The 17,619-nt window shown below is 38.2% G+C and overlaps 1 protein-coding gene across 2 annotated transcripts in view; it reads right to left on the minus strand.

The window, feature by feature from the left end:
- Positions 1-10,248: 10,248 nt before the first annotated feature.
- Positions 10,249-17,619, minus strand: part of CARD10 (caspase recruitment domain family member 10) — a 50,662-nt gene continuing 43,291 nt past the window's right edge. For both annotated transcript variants that reach the window (XM_034403855.3, XM_034403854.3), the window contains exons 21-23: positions 14,328-14,449; positions 12,916-13,031; positions 10,249-10,684 (exon numbers count right to left, since the gene is read on the minus strand). In XM_034403855.3, the coding sequence (XP_034259746.2) occupies positions 10,477-10,684; positions 12,916-13,031; positions 14,328-14,449 (446 nt within the window). In that variant the 3' untranslated portion in view covers positions 10,249-10,476. The remainder of the gene's footprint in view (positions 10,685-12,915; positions 13,032-14,327; positions 14,450-17,619) is intronic.

A 17,619-nucleotide genomic window follows, 5' to 3' on the forward strand; every position in this document is an offset into this window, starting at 1 on the left:
GATGTCTTTACTCTCCAATTTCCCAATGATATGGGGTAGCTCAGTCTCCATCCAGTGAAATTGCTTTGTTTGACAATGCCACTTAAATAGTACAATGTTTCAAGAACATGTTTATATCAAAGCTGCTTCTCTTCAGAGTCATCTCTTTTGCAGTGTCATGCGTAAACAGGATCATTATTTCTCAGAATGTAACAGCTGTAGCACAAATAATATAGAAAGGCATCTAGAACTAGGATTTTAATAATTTGTTTATTGTAATTTTGTGCCATTTTCCATTCTCAAATTGCTCCTGTTCCCTTTTATTGAGAAAGGGCAGCTACATAAACAGTCATTTCAGCAGATAAAAATGACATGGAAGGAAAATGCAACAACTCTGAGGTTGTTCTTCTTTCTAAAATAGCATAAAGCTGCACCATCTCTTAATCTTTAAAAAAAATCCTAAAAACGTTTTGACTTTATGACTGTAGAAAGTTACCCTGTATCAGGTCATCTTGTCTATCTAGCAAAGCAGCGGCAGTTGTTTTGCCCACAAAACTGCATATGACATTGGGGTGGAGCATGGGAGCAGATTATTGGAGATGCAATGAGTAAGAAGTGAGTAAAAAGTAGAGCTTGGGCCAGCATTTCCTTGTCCTCTACTCATATTCAAAACAAAAACAAATTCAATCACAATTCAATTATTGCACAAAGAGCATTAGATGAGAATGGTGTCGAGTAGGCTATCAATGAACCAAATAAATCACATGCCTGCTCATCTGTCACATTTTTTGGTGGGCTGATGGGTGTATGATTTATTTAGGAAATAAAAATGACACTCAGTCACGAACCTTTCAGTCTTCTATCTATGACTGTGATCAAGGAGAGTGTTTAGGAAGGGACACTGTTGCATCCTCTTTTCCTGTAGCCTGCTAAACAGCTGTGGCAAAAGCTCATTGGGGATAAAATATGGCAAATGGAGGGAGAATTCAATACCCAGTTTTGAATATCATAATTTGCTCATTTGGGATCTATCTCAGAATAAGCCATCCTGTCTGCAACAGATTTCTGGGGAAATTTCTTTGTCACTAGCTTCCTGATCCTTTTAAGAAGAGATGCAGGATATTGACATTTGAAAGTTCTGCATGTAAACTATGTACGCTGCTATTAACCTACAAGTCCTCCCTATGCTATCCCTAGACATCATTGCTTGGTCCTATGTCCAACATGCACTGCTCTCCAGAATTGTAACTCTGCAAAATGTGTAGTACATGACTTGTGGGAAAAGCCCAGAACTCTGGACTATTGCACTGTTTGTAAGGGTGATCTGCAGATGATGTGGAAACGACGTCAGATTGTCCTTCCAGAATGGCATAAAGCTATGAATCAGTCCCAACTGTCTCTACCATTGACATTAAAGCAAAACTATATATTGAGAGAGAGAGAAAAAAACATGAATCAACTCACCGCTACCACCACATTTGTCTGGTCCTGTTGCTAAGCATTGATGCAAACTAAGAAAATAATCAACCAATAATCACAGGATAATAGCAGAATAGCAGAAAAATTGAATACAATATGTTTAACATAAATTCAACTTACTATATATTGCAGAGCATAACTAATGCACAATGGGATCCTAACTAGGGCTTCAACATTTAATCAATATACCAGACAAATGAATCAATTAAAAACGTTTATTAGACTAAAAATGTTGTCTATGAAGCATGTCCCAAGTTTTTTTTAGAAAATCATTAGTTTAATACAAGTGCTGATAATTGCTGCAGACAGCAATTGCTGTCTTTAAAATTCATTCTTCCTTTTCTCAAAGTATCTTTTATGAAGATGCGTGTTGTAGTTCACATTTTCTTTTGCCCTGGTAAGTAGAACCGGAACTAATTGGTTGAAGTGACTAGAAAGGGACACTGATCAAACATTTGGAAGACTCTCCTGTGGCAGAAGCTGTTCAGTGATGGAACAAATTGCTTTGGAAGGAAATGAACTCTCTGTATTTAGAGATTTTTAAACAGAAGCTAGTTGCTCTCTCTCAGGCAGTAACAGTGGATTTCCTCCACTGATTTGAAGTTAAGTATGGATGGCATTTAAAAACACAGTATTCTGCTTTCCACAGAAACAATGTTCCTATTGTTATGCAAATGCAATTGATAGATCACTCATGGGATCAATCAAATAACCTTTTTAGACACATTTCCCTGGGAGTGTAAATCTCATGGAATTCAATATGTAAAGGAGTTCATTATTCATCAAGCTGCTATCTTAAATCTGAGATAATGAATCAATTGTGAGTCCAAAGAATAGACATGATACAAGTAGTCCTTGACTTTCAACTGCAATTGGCGCAGGAATTTCCATTGCTAAGAGATACAGTCACTTGAGCCATGGTGGTGCAGTGGTTAGAATACAGTATGGCGTTCGATCCTGACCAGCTCAAGGTTTGTCCCACAAAATTACTTATGACATTCTTCCAAGGTCGGTAAAATGAGCACTCAGATTGTTGGGTGCAATACACTGACTCTGTAAACCACTTAGAGAGGCTGTACAGCAGAGTCGTGAAACTCACGGCCCGTGGGCCAAATGCGTCACATGCTGGCCACGCCCACACTGTTTAGCAAAGGGGAAAAACGTCCCGATATATCACGTGACGCCGCCATGACTACGCAAGTTTGACACCCCTGCTGTAGAGCACTAAGAAGTGGTATATAAGTCTAAATGCTATTGTTATGGGGTCATTATGCAAGTCATGCCTCATCTGATGTGATGGGACTACTTCTACGTAGTAACATAGAAGGAAGGGGTGCATTCCAGATGAATAAGAGGCAGCTCAGTCCAGATATTTTATTCGGGAAAGAGTTGAAGACAGTCCCTCCCTAATAGTTCTCAGAGTGTATACTTGATATAGATAGAGTGTTTCAAAAAATCTTGTCTATAGGTATGGAACAATGAAGCAATCTGCTTGGAAAAATCACCACTTGCCTTTTTTGGTTTGTGGGTCTGATATTTTGTGACTTTTCTTGCTGCAGTCATTAAGTGAATCCAGCTCCCACCCCCACCCCCCACCCCATTGACTGTGTTTGTCAGAAGCCTCCTGGGAAGGTTGTGACCCCAGGAATCAGGATGCTGCAACCATTGCAAATACATGCTACTTCCCAAGTGCCTGAATTTTGATCATGTGGATATTGTGATGGTCGTTAAGTGTGAAAACCACTCCTAAGTCAATTTGTTTCAGTACTGAAAAATTTGAATGGTTGCTAAATGAATGGTCATACGTCAAGGACTCCCTGTAACAGTGGTTTTGCTAAAACATGGCAGAGCTGGATTTGGGGGCTTTCCATTTTCTTAAACGATGGAATAACATTTGATTGAAAATTATGCCTACCGCAACTGCTTACAACTATTTAAAACTCTAAGACATTGCCTTAGGACTACAAGTAGAAGAAAGATGCAGTATTATAAAGAATAATAAAATTATTGAAAAGAAATAGCCAAATAATTATGGTAAGTTAATTATACTCTGTCTCACACTATTATAAACAGAAAAAGTTGGGAGCGCATTTTCTGTGTTCCTCTTTAGCTTGCTCCAAATGGTTGATGGACAACTGCAAGCTCCCATTTTTATAGCTCTTATGGATCTTCACCTTTTAATTTTACTTGAATTGGGAACTAATTTGTTATTTTTGTTTTTTTAACTTCTGCACATCACTAATTTAGTCAGTTCACATTGAGAAATGTAAAGATGACTTTGATGCAGAAATGGATGAACTGTTACGGGGATAGCAGCAATAACTTCAGTCTTGAAAAAGGGGCAAGCATGAGAAAACAGTTCAAGGTCATACGTTAAGATAGAGAGAAGCTGGCCTTGTACTGTCCCACTACCTCTTATGAGCTATATTTAATTTTAAATGTCTATTTATACCCAAATACTTTCCATCCTTGAAATAGTTGGGTGAGTATCCAGATTTTGATTTTCTGGAGCGAATCCATTTCGTCACTTTTTCCCATCAGTTGGTTCTCATCTGAAGGCAGCCTTTGATGTCTTCCAAGGTAATTTGTTCATTTACTTCAGGGATGCTGTTTATATGTGAGAACTTTCTAGCCAACATGTCCTTAGGGAGCTGAATCCCTTTCTTTTTCTGCCAGGTTAACATCATCAGATTGGTGAGGATGTATCCTGCTTCTTCTTAAACTGGTTGGTCTCTGAAATTCTCTTGGTTTGCATTTGTTGACTTACCCATTGGCACGTGTTTTGGGGACTTCATTTTTCCATGATTCATCTTTACTTTATCCTGCTATCCTACCCATTTCATGTATTCATAATCATGTTTTATACTTATATATGTTACCAAATACATGCTTGATGAAATAAATAAAATAAAAAATAAAATAAAATAAAAATATGTAGCTCTGTCCCTCAGCTTTAAGCTCATTTCATTTGGCAAGTATATGTAGGCTTTGCAACCAAATATTCTTTAGGCGGATTTTGTACAACACTATAGTTCACATTCCCAGTTGCAAAGTATGGCTGTGAAAATTGGACCATAAAAAAGGCTGAGCGCCAAAGAATTGAGGCCTTTGAACTATGCTGCTGGAGAAAACTCCTGCGAGTCCCTTGGACTGCAAGGTGATCAAACTAGTCAATCCTAGAGGAGATCAATCCTGACTGCTCTTTAGAAGGCCAGATCCTGAAGATGAAACTCAAATACTTTGGCCACCTAATGAAAAGGAAGGACTCACTGGAGAAGAGCCTAATGCTGGGAAAGATTGAGGGCAAAAGAAGAGGATGACAGAGAACGAGATGGTTGGATGGAGTCACTGAAGCAGTAGATGTGAGCTTAAATGGACTCCAGAGGATGGTAGAGGACAGGAAGAACACTGGAGGAACATTGTCCATGGGGTTGCGATGGGTCAGACATGACTTCGCAACTAACAACAAATAGTTCACATAGTATCTTTGCAGTGGCTAATTTTGTACATATATACCTGTCATCACGACTTCTCTGGAGAACTGAATGAATGGGTTGGCACACCAGTATGATTCTTACCACTTGTGTCAGAAAGCAGGTTTTAAATGTTTTAAAAAATAAGTCTGAGAATTAAGAAAATGGCAATCATAGTGAACCCAAAACTGGTTGATTGTGTGAACAGAAAATGCATAGTAAGTAAAGAACTCCAACAGCTTCCTGGAGTTTCCTGGAGTTTCCTGCAGTGATAAGTCTTCCTTGACTGATGTAGAACATTCAATAGTATATATGATTCAATAGTACCCCCTCAACTGTACCCTAGACATTTATTCCTAGGATTCGGAGAACACAGCAGTGTGCACCCTCATCCATTGACATTTGCAAATGTATGTTGTGGAGGAATTGACTTGGAGCCAGAAGCCTGCACAGCACTGGTAGCTAAATTAACAGCTACCAGTGCTGTTAATTTAGTATATCTGCTGCCTATTTGATTTACAGACAGCAAGCCTATTGCTGAGACCATTTACTGTATTGTTCTTTATTGATTGTTCAGCATCTAGTTGTTTAAATGAGTAATAAATTATTATTATATTACTCTTCCAGCATAAAATCATCTGGATCCTTCATTCTCACTGCTACAGTAAATATCCTTCAAACCTTCCCGGTCAAACTCAACTGCTATCTTCCATGCTTTGCTAAACTCAAGGGTTGAGTGTAATGAGGTACTTTAAGAAGAACAATACTTGAAAGACTGTCTGGAAAAGCAAATTTGTGCAGGATGCCAGAGCCTGTCTCCTTGTGCAATTAAAAAAAAACAAAACTCACTTCTACTTATTTAGCCTGATCCAGCAAAGCTGCATGGATTCACAACGTTCACTTTGTACTTGAGAGGCTTGAACTAGGCTTTGCATTTATCCCTTTGATCTTCCTTCTCCTTAAAAGATGTTGGCATATTAATATTACTAAGACTGTATTACTATTATTCTTCTCTTCCTTACTTAGTAGCTATCTCTTCCCACTTATTACTATAACCATGTTGCTTGTGTCTTTCAATTATAGTGTTTTTGTTTCCTAGTACGATTCGGTAGCTTATTAGTAACCTGGACAAACACTAAGTGCTTGTATCTTTTTATTCTTGATGAATGTATTTTATTCTCCTTATGTACACTGAGAGCATATACACCTAAGACTTATTCTCCTTGTGTGTCCCTGTTCTAGACAAGATGCATGCCAGTTTGGACCAGTTTGGACTGGTTCAGACCGGTTCAGAGCAGTTCAGGCCAGTTTGGACTGGTTCAGACCGGTTCGGGCCAGTTTGGACCGGTGCAGACTGGTTGAGACTGGTTTGGACCGGTTTGCACTGGTTCAGACCAGCTTGGACTGGTTCAGACCAGTTCAGACCGGTTCAACCAGTTCGGACCAGTTCTGGCCGGTTCAGACCAGTTCGGAACGGTTCGGAATGGTTAGGACCAATTCGCACCGGTTCGGACCAATTCGCACCGGTTCGGACCAATTTGGACCAGTTCGGACCAGTTTGGATTGGTTCGGACCAATTCGGACCGGTTCAGGCCATTAATGCTCTGGACTCACTGGGCTTAAGAAGCTCTGTTCAAGTAATGTTTGTTCCTTCTATTACTTCAAACTGTGGCAAGTCAGCCCTGCTATGGGTGACAATCCTCTTGTGTAGTTTAATTGGGTTCCTGAACTTCTGCCTATAGTAATAGCATCACTATTAAGTTCCACTGGAAGCTAAGTAAAATCCTCTCTGCTATGGCATTGACATTCTGGCACTAATATGCCAGTATCCCTTCTTTTAAGGGATTTGTTTTATTAACCAATAGATTTTGATGTTTAATCTGGATGCAATTTGCATCTTACAGTAAGATCTGCTCCTGATTTTTATTTGTACTCTTATGTGATTAGCCATACTGTGTCATAAAGAAAAGAGGGATATGCATTTTTAAATGAATTAAATTTCCAACCAAGGCATTGAGATGCAGGGCTGAAACATATATGTAACCAAAAGGAGAAGGCGGCATGCATCTCTCTTCTTCAGCATGATGCAACCCAATACAACCTAACTTTACATTAACAGTCAACAGCAGAATTACAGCTAGAACCACAAGAGGCTATCTCATTCAAAACCCATGAGATCAATAGATCTGATCAATTAGAACTCCCATCTTTCAAAACAGCATGGTAAATATACCTAAGCAGGGTTCAAATTGCAAAGTCTCCACCTGGAATGAATTCTCATGAGTCCTTATGCATTCTGATCATGAATTCTTCAAACGTTGGCAAAATTTCAGGCAAAAAACACAGCCAGGATTAATACTATTAAACCATTTCTAGAACTTGGAAAACGAAGCATTTCATGGAAGAGGAAGAGACAAGAGAGAGAAATCAACTGAACGATTTTATTTTTGCCATTAATGAAGATGCTTGCCTAACCATGGAAGAAATTTTTTTCATGTTATCTTTACTGACTTTTATTAAATGACACTAAACTCTTATTCCAGCTGGTATATAATCAATTATGCACTCTGGAGTGTGGATGGTTAATCTTCCTTTACCTGTTTTTGCTTTCAGCTGAGAGGGGTCTGAAGGATTCCTTCCTCAAACCCTCAAATGCTGACTTGGGTTTCTTAGTCTCATAGATTTGTCAATATGGGGGAAACATATGAAATGTGGTGCATATGCATATGCCAAGAAATGGGAAAATGCGTGGATACAAAGTACACCTGCAGACAGATCTCCTTAGGCAAAAAGAACTAGAGCTATTTCACATAGTAAACCTGCAAGACAATATAGTTAACCAGCCAAAAGCAGAATTTAAGGCCTTCTCTGATCTTCTGTGTAACAGGAACCTCCAGGTTCAGTACCCAAACATGATTCCCTATGAAATAACAATCTGCAGGCTAACTGGACATCTACATTTGAGCCCTCTTGGATCCAGGGCACTCAGGAAGGAATACTATCCTGCGTGTAAGAGCACTGATGAAGCTGAAGGGTCAGAATGCTTCAATTTTTAAGAATAGCATATAGATAGGCAGGAACTTGAGTGTCCCATTTAAGAAACGCTGGTTTTGCTCTATGCTTCCTAACTTCACTGGCATATGTTCTGATGACTTTGCCAAAGTAAAATCTGAAGGTAAAAATTGCACTGTCCAAATGTCATGCTCCAATTTTGTATTTTGCTTAAATTCTTACTCTGTTTTCTGTTTCCCTTCGTTTGTTGGGATGGGGCAAGGAGAGTCCCATTTCTTGTGAAGCTATTTAAGTCACTTCCTTAACCCAAAAGGTGCTTTAAACAATTTTTTACATGATTTCAACGAAGTACTTCCAGCAATTGATCTGTTGCAGATTTAAATATTCTTAGCGTCCACATTAAGCCATGATTGTTTTTATTTTATAGCAGGCCAGAGTAAGCAATGAGTTAATATTTTTCAGAGCTTTCTCTTCTGCCTCCATCTGCACAGAGAATCGTGCCATTGACCCCCACCCCCCTTCAGAAATGCAACAGCTCCAGTAAGTAAGCCCTGGAAGGATCTATGAAACCAATTAAAGAAAAACAGGCAATGCAACTCTTGCCCAAGAGATTATATTGAGCAGCTTTAACTTCCTTTAATCTTAGTTGTGCTATGCTTTTCCTAATTTGTACAACCATGAACAATTCATTTTCACTGCAAATGCTATTTTATTTTGCATCAGGTCATCAGAAAAAGGGAGAGCATGAATAATTTACATGCTATAAAGTGCATAATGAAAAGACTCTCAAGCTTATTTTTATACCAATTGAAGGGCACTGCCTGCTGAAATGTGTGAATGCAATGCCTATATACATGTCCTCCAGTATAACCATCCCACAAACACCTAACCATGTCGTTCTCTTGAAGTAAAGGAAGAGTTAAGAATCATGGAAGATGAAAAGAAAATTTGGGGGAGTTAGAGTAGAAGCATATAGGGCCAGCACAGACTTACAGTTCTTGGAAGGGGTGTTTCACTTTAATAGAGATCAGCAAAGGAGCTATCAGCCCCACTAATTCACCAGATTAGGAAATCAATTCCATAGGAAGATGAAAACAATTTTATTGAGATTGACTATTATAACAGAATCTTGTAAATCTGATTGTGCTGTCTTCCTGTATAAGAATCAGGCCTGAGCTGCTTCTGAATGTTATTGCAGCCCATTTGCCTAACAGTACCTGCATATTTCCATCAAGGTCATCTTGATCATCTACTTTATGCTCTACAGCACTCCTTTGAAATATTCTCTGAAGCGGTTTTAATCAGTGGAACAGTCACTTTGATTCACTAGGCAACAGTGCCTTCATTCACAAGGCAGATCAGCCAAAGAAAGCCGATCAGCTCTGCCTCAACTGTTCATTGAGGTGGCCCAATGTACCTCTGCAAACATCCATGTCACAATCTGTAAGAGATTTTGCTAGCTAAGGTAATGCAACAAATGATCTCCTGATCTCCCTAAATAAAGATGTATTAATAGTCAAGACCTAGATTTTTTTTTTTTCTTAGACTTTGGGGGAGAAAATTTCGAGTTTATCGCTTGAGAGCAAAAGTAAAACAATGAACTGAAGACTTCAATTTTATATATAAAATTTATATTTTATAAAATTATATATAAAATTGTTAGAATTCCATGATTATCTTAAACTAGTTTTTTGAAACGGTAACCCTACTCTGCCTGATGGTAGAATCAGCCCTGCTAATCAGACAATCATCTTGGAAATGGTGACAATTCTAAGTTCCCATGTTAATGCAAGCTTCATTTAATGCAAGCTAATGCAAACTTCCTGAACTGGTTCTATTGCTGGTGACTTCATTGAAATATTCAAGTTGGGAACAATACAGAAGTGGTTTGTCATTACCATCTTTCAGGATTTTTTTTTTAAAAAAAATTGAATTCCCAGAGTAGCCTATAGCCTCAGGATTTTCTGGTGCTCTTTCATCTATCTCTGCTTAGATATTCAGGATTAGCTAGTATCAGCTACATGTTGTATCAATGCAAGAATCAAAATACAATTATATATTAATTTGCATGTCTCCATATTTTTCAAAATGGTTCTCCAATTTAATTATCTAATGCACAAAAGTGTATATAATCCACATGTAAATATATTATGGAGAAGGACTTGCAAAAATATGCCTAACAAGAATATATGTAAAAAATGTTTACATATATGTTTGTAAAGTATATTACAATTATCAATTGATGAAGTGGATAAAATTAATTATAGTTAAAAAGTATGAAACTACACAAAACCAAAACCAATAGTTTTAGCCATAGTTTCCTTTTATTTATATTCATTCATTTATTAATCCCCAATTTTTTGGCTTAAGAAAAAAAGAAATGACCCTGATCATGAACATGCCAGATATACCAAATGTCCACTTTTTGTGGAGTAAATGACAAATACAAGGCAATGTTGGTGGGTTATAGAGCGTATGCCTCTGTCCTGCAGAGGCCATTCTTCTGCATGAGCGAACACTCCAGTATCATCTATCACACATCATTCTCCTCAACCCACACCATCCTGGTTTGCTCCTGGAAGATATGAGCCCGTACCACCTTTACCAGGTCCTCTGCACTGCTCCAGGATTGAGGATCTACCCATACCCATGAACAGGGCAAAGTATGGAGAACCCATTCATCTCTTTGACATTTCTTCAGCACCTCAGATTCTCGCTGCCCTGGCTTCCCTAATAGGCTCCTAGAAAGAACACAGAAGAGAAATGCAGCATTAATCATGTAACTTTTTAGAGACCGATGACATTGTTGTTGATGGAGGCTTAGTAAAGCATATTTTAAGTCTAATGTTCTAATCTCAAGAATTGATGATGTGATGGAATGTTTAATAGATCCCAGGAAAGTTAAGGAGAAAAAAGTGCTGTTAAAGAAGAAATTCCTTAAACCAGGAGAAGGGGAAATAAGGAAAAGGACATTCAGAGCAATTCCACCTTAATTACACTAGGTAACAGTTGAATGGGAGAATTGCTTTGACAGGCTTTCCGGATTATGTTGCATTACTCTAATAGCAATACAAATCTTTCCAGAAATCCCAGTAATTCTTGTTTCCTAAATTTGCAATCCTTGCACCGCTTGACAGATGGGCCACTGTACAAATTCTTTGGCTGCTGTTAGCACCAATAATTATATTAGTGCAATATTATGAATTATAATATTGTTATTCAACAATAATAGCTGAGAGCAGACTTTCAGCTCTGACAAGTCAAGTTCTGAAAAAGAAGATATTTTTGTACTGGTATTAGTGAAACTTGGTCATTCATGATATATATGGGGAGGTGCTTGGCTAAATAGAATACATGTCCCCAAGCAAGAATATTTAAATTTTGGGAAAATGCTAGTAAATGTTGCCAATACTGGTACTAAGCAAGATGGGTCAGTAGTCTAATTTAAAATAAAAAATAATTTTTATCTCTTATCTAGAGTGTTTTTTTAACATATAGATTAAAACATTTCCACATACAGAAAGAATGACAGAGAGAACTGGCAACAGGTGAGGGATATTCATATAAAGTCAATATTAATTCATTGAGATCTCTAGCTAAGCCAACTGTTTCTTAGTGCTCTTCCATGAAACTGTAAACAAACTATAGAAAATGCATATTGTTGAGGTGGCAATTTCTGGACAAAACAGGCAAGGAGAGTCATATATCATCCAAGGAAATTTAGCTGCTGTTACTCATTGGCTAGATTCATTCTTCGTGCTAATTTATCAATTGCTTAACCACAATTTCTTGATTAAGCTACATTCCAGGATTTACACTTATATTAAACCAAAACCTCAAGCCAAGTGTTTTTGTACGTATTTTGTGCTGAACACAGAAATCAGAACATCTCTTTCCTTGTCAGAAATATTTGGTTCACAGCTGTTAGGATCCACCTTTCCTGCCATCACAACACATATTGAAAATTCAACCTGTTGGCAGTAAGCTGCCTGAACATCTGAAAGTCTGTTACTTGGTGAATCAGTCCAGACACTATTTGTACATTTTTCTACATTTCATGCATATTATACTCTTTTCATTCATGCATAAAATGCTGTAATGCCATTTGCTATTTAAAGGACCTTTCCATATTAGTCCATGAAATTGAAGGTTTACTATACTACAGACTAATGCCAGGCTATGATAAGTAGTCAAATATCACTGTTTAGGGTTCAGTAGTATTTTTTCTTCTTCTATTTAATTATGTCCAATTCTTGGAGACTGCCTTGATAAGTCCCTGCAGTTGACTTGGCAAGGATTTTCAGAAGTGGTTTGCCATTGCTTCCTTCCTAGTGCTTAGGGTAGGTGACTAGAGACAGATCTAGAACTCACCTTCTGCTGATTTCTAGCCTGATGCCCTAACCAGTCCATCACTGAATATCCTGAGAACTGCTTCTTTTCTGATCACTTCCAAATGTACTGGCTGCAGAACATGAAAGATCTCTTTTGAATACTTAGAGTTGAAAACTAGCATGGTTATCAGTATGCTATACTGTATTTTTAATTCATCATATTTATTGAGAATTTCTTCAACAGCAACAAATGCAACAACCACCCAAATAAACCCTATAAATTAGTCAAGATGGGATTTGGAAGGGGTGGAGAGAATATTGATCTAAAACTAATAGATCTTTGGTGATGATTGATATGGGTATTTATATATTTATTTATTTGGGTGGTAGAATGAATTTGGCATGCAGATTTATTTCCTAGCATCCCTCTAATAGTCATCCTTTGTTCCAAGATCTTCTTAATGGATCTTAGGGTATTAGTAAAAATAAAGTAGATCCTGCAAGATTAAATTCTGCCCATCCATCCTATGACTCTTGTTTGGTAGCAGTTTCTGTTCCAATCCTTATCTCTGCCTTATATTTTGGAAGACAGTAGCTCTTTCCATCCACATTCCAATTCTGAGAAGAGCTTTTATTCATACCTGATTCCTTTGATCTTTTTCTCGGTGACTTTAATGTGGATAATGATGGGATATATTTCACTTTTAATTAGGTCCTTTACCAGCTGGACCTCCAGTTCCAGCAGACAATGTTGGTTCTGTGAAGAAATCCAACAGATTTAGTGATTCAGATGGAAAAGAAATAACCTATTTCAGATTAGTTATATTAAATCAAATCCCATAGTATGAAAACTCATTGCTTTTCCAATAGTAATTCCATTAAAAGATGGAATTTACAACCAACTTACAAGGAAGAAAAAAGAACTGAAGGGCAGAGCCAGTTGATATAATAGACATAATATTGTCTATTATATGTCTACATTGGATTTGGACTCTTTCAGGGACAAAATGTCTTCTGAGTTATCTGAAGACTAAAAATTCCCACAGATCTATATACATCCCATGAGCTCGACAAAGGTCAGAGAATGAAAGAAAAAATTAACAAGATGAAATCATGATCTGAGTAGTACTGGTTCTCACACAGAAATCAGTAACCAGGCACAACTTAATAAGAATTCATTGAACTTCTGCAAAGTGGTTGCCCACATTCTTATGCTTTTTATGTAATTCCATGCATCAGCCACTCAATAGGAGGATTTTAAGCAGGATAAATGTTCTCAATTGTTATCCAGAAGGCTGGGATAGCTTCATCCTAATAAATTTTGGCTTGATCTCAGAACCATAAGATCCCTGCCACAAATAGTTACCAATCCTTTTATTCGTTACCTTCATTCCATTTTATTGACTGAATGCTGTAAGGTCGTCCAAAACTGGACCGCATTTTTCTCCTATTCACACAGGGGGGGAAATCCTCTTGGTTTTCTCTATTCTGATAAGCTTATACTAATCTTCCTGAACTGCCATCCCTCTGATGGCTGGTGGATTATGTGCACTGTCATCAGATCCGAAAAGCATACTTTGAGAAGGCTGCTTTATACCTTCCGTTGTCTATTTTGCTGATCTCGCATTTTTAATCTACCAGAGAAGAGCCTATGGGCCATCAGTCTCTTCATGACATTAAATTTGCAACATAGACGTTATGCCTCCAGCTCTACAGATATATTTCTTTTTAATAGCACTTAGCACAACCAGTATTATAGCAAAAAGTGGCCCATTTGTTTAATTCATACAGTTCCCACACTAAAGCAACCCCTTCAACATATCTGAGTCTGAGATCCCAATGCTGCACTGGTTCCAGTGCACAAAGGCATGGGTGCAGGGCCAAGTCATTCTCTCTCAACCCAACCTACCTCACAGGTTTGTTGTTGTGGATGGGAGGAGTGTACACTACCTTGAGTTCCTGAACAAAAGGGTGGATATAAATCTAACAAACAAATAAAATCAATTCACCTCCACCTCTCAGTAGTGGGAACTGCTGGGCTCCGTTTTCTTACCTTTTTAATAGCTTCTTGGATCATGTGGATCATCCCACAGTCCCTCTGAGTCTGAGAGAGCCTCTCAGCATTAACAACATTCTTGGAAGAAACACAGAATCCTCTTTGGTTTGCAAGGTTATCTGTGTGAAAAGAGGCGACAACAAAAGATGGATAGTAAAACATATGGAGGAGGGAATAGCACTAAGAAGCATGGGCTGAATGCCACAAAAAGCTTCCAAGTTATAAATTAAGACAGTCACCCTCAATCCTCCTATGCATCTTTAATCAGAATAAACCCCACTGAATTTAATGGTATTTACTTCCCATTAAGTATTCAGAGGATTAAAACCTAATCCTGCAGTCTGGAGTGGAGTCTGCTGAATACTAGGACTAAGTCAGGATTGGAAAAAAAATGGGGTTAGCCCAAGACATTTTTATTGTCTTGAAACAAAAGGCAAAATGGCATATTCCCACACAAGGTCAATTGGACACATCTTAAAATATGCAACGCAGATGATGGGATAATATCCAGGGGTAAAATGCTACCAGTTCAGTCTGATTCGCCCGAACTAGTAGTAAAAAAGGCTACTGGTTCACCGAACCAGTAGTAAAAAATGTAAAAAAAAAGTTCCGACGATCAGCTGAGCAACATGCAATCGTCTGAACTTTTTTTTTTTTTACTTTTTAGACATTTTTTTACAACGTATTCGGTGACTAGTTATAAAAAAATGCTTTTAAAAGGTAAAAAAAGGCTCCGACAATCACAGCTGTGCCGCGTGATCGTCAGAGCCTTTTTTTTTACTTTTAAAAGCATTTTTTTACAACCTATTCGGCGAATAGGTTGTAAAAAAATGCTTTTAAAATTTTTTTAAAGGCTCTGAAGATTGCGCGCCACAACTAATCACCCCCCCACACGCACTGTTCTACTTACCCCATGCCTCCTTTTAGTGTGCACTGCATGTGCGCACCTCGCATTTGGTGTGTGCTGTGCATATGTGCACACAGTGCACTTTGGCGCACAGCACGCATGCACAGCCAGCAAACCGATTGTAAACCGGTTCAGTTTTCACCACTGGTAATATCCCATCATACCACATACAAAGCATTCCTGTAAGAAAACGTGGCGATTGAGAAGAAATAGTGAATATAAATATATTACGTGTATGTCGAGTTATATGGCAAGAGATTTACTGGATTGGGGCACGCAGAAGATCTGGTTGTTACCCTATTACGATGGTTGGAATTAATAATCTGGATAAAAGATACCTCCATAAACATTATACGGAATATAATTATAAAGTCACTCGGGTGGTTGTTGGGGGCTTTTTTTGTTTCTTTCTTCCAATATGAAGATATTCGTTACTGATGGGGGCAGATGGTAATTGAAGATTCTGAAAATACTGTTGGAATAAGGATGCGATGTTACCCTAACATGGGTGATGGAATTTATCATCCAGTTGAAGGATATTACAGAAGATGTTATATGGATTACAAGCAAAAAGTTTTTTTTTTCCTTTTAGGATTTTATTTACATAAGGGAATATTTTTCTAGGGGAGTGGGCAGAAGAATAAAGATATTAAGAATAATTATGGTAATTTTGTAGGAAAGTGGGTGGAGATAGGATAGGTTACGGATTGTTTAGTTTAAAGAAAAGGGATATTATGTTTAGATCTGAATGTATGTAATGAAGGGGGGGAAGGAAATTAGTTGAATTGAATAAGTGTTAAATTAGGATTTATTGAATAGTTTTAGAGCGGAAGTATGCTTTGAAATGTTATATCGTATGGGGGGTAGTAAAAGGGTAGATCACGAGCGGAAATTGTTAAATTGGGAGATATAATAATATCATTATGTTAAATCAGGAGTTACTAGATATTGTTATAATAGAATGTCACTTTGAAATGCATATTACAGCATAGTATAAGAGGGGTATGATAATTTTATTAGAAAGAAAGGGTCAGTATATGGAGATGGAGTAAGTGGATAGCAAAGTATGATATAATCTGTTATGAATTTGGGTTTTATTATGAAGAAGTCAAAGGGGAAGGGGGGGTGAGGGGGGTTAGGGAGGAGGGGGGAAAAAGGGGGAAAATTTGTATTTGAAAAACTTTTTCAATAAAAAAAAAAGAGAAGAAATAGTGAAGGGGATGGCATTGTTACCGTTACTTTTGCTGTGACTGCAAAGAAATAAACTGCAGATTAGTTTATTCTGTACTTTACTTTTTCTTCCAAAGGATGACTCCCTTTATTCTCCCACATTGTCATCAGGGAAGGAAAAAGGTTGGTGTTGAGAGAGACAGCAAAAAAGATAGCAGCAAGAAAAGAAAGCTCTTAGAAAGACCGGAATTAATAGAAGACAAGGTTGTCTAGATAAAGAATTTCTACTACATCGTAATTTCCAATGTTTTTTGTAAGATGATCTATGAAGAGAAAGCCATTTTTCTTCGAGAAAAATATCCAAGGATTCTGCTCTCAGAAGGAGTTTCTTATGTGTCCTATTGTGCACACAATATTATCTCACTGTTCCCCAGGCCATGGATGGATTTCAACCTGCCATGCAAATGATTGTAGCATTAGTGGATGAAGCAGTGATGAAATCCAAATTTTTTTACTACCGGTTCTGTGGGCATGGCTTGGTGGGCGTGGTGTGGTTTGGTGGGAGTGGCTTGGTGGGCATGGCAGGGCAAGGATACTGCAAAATCTCCATTATACCCCACTCCAGGGGAAGGATACTCCAAAATCCCCATTCCCTCCCCATTCCTGGGTGAAGGATATTGCAAAATCTCCATTCCCACCCCACTCTGGAGCCAGCCAGAGGTAGTATTTGCCGGTTCTCCAAACTACCCAAAATTTCTGCTACCGGTTCTCCAGAACCTGCTGGATTTCACTCCTGTGATGAAGCTCTTAGGAAAAGAACAGCTTTTTGCTGCAATCTCACAGAGCATTCAAATGGGCTGGTGTGGTTTTTATTTTCTATAAATGAATGCAGTGTCTCAGAATTCAATTTTTCTGGCCCAGATAGTTTAACTTTTTGCATTGTGGAAACAGCAAGCACAGGCTGAAATACAAGAGGCCTCCTTCCAAGGTTTTGTTCTGCTTCTCTTCGAGTGTTGTGACTCCGACCCCCGAGCCCGTCTTATCGGAGGGAGAAGACTCCGAAGGTGAAGGAGAGGAGTTGGCCAGGCCTCCCTCTCCAGGACCCTCCTCTCTGGCAATGCCTCAGGTGTCTCCCGAAGGAAAAGAGATTGGCCAGGAGCCAGGTATCGCCGAGCAGTCGCAGTCAGACAGTGACGAAGATAAGTCTTGGCT

This window comes from Pantherophis guttatus, chromosome 7, assembly GCF_059756535.1.
Source record: "Pantherophis guttatus breed Tessera chromosome 7, ASM5975653v1, whole genome shotgun sequence".
Taxonomy (NCBI): Eukaryota; Metazoa; Chordata; class Lepidosauria; order Squamata; family Colubridae; genus Pantherophis; species Pantherophis guttatus.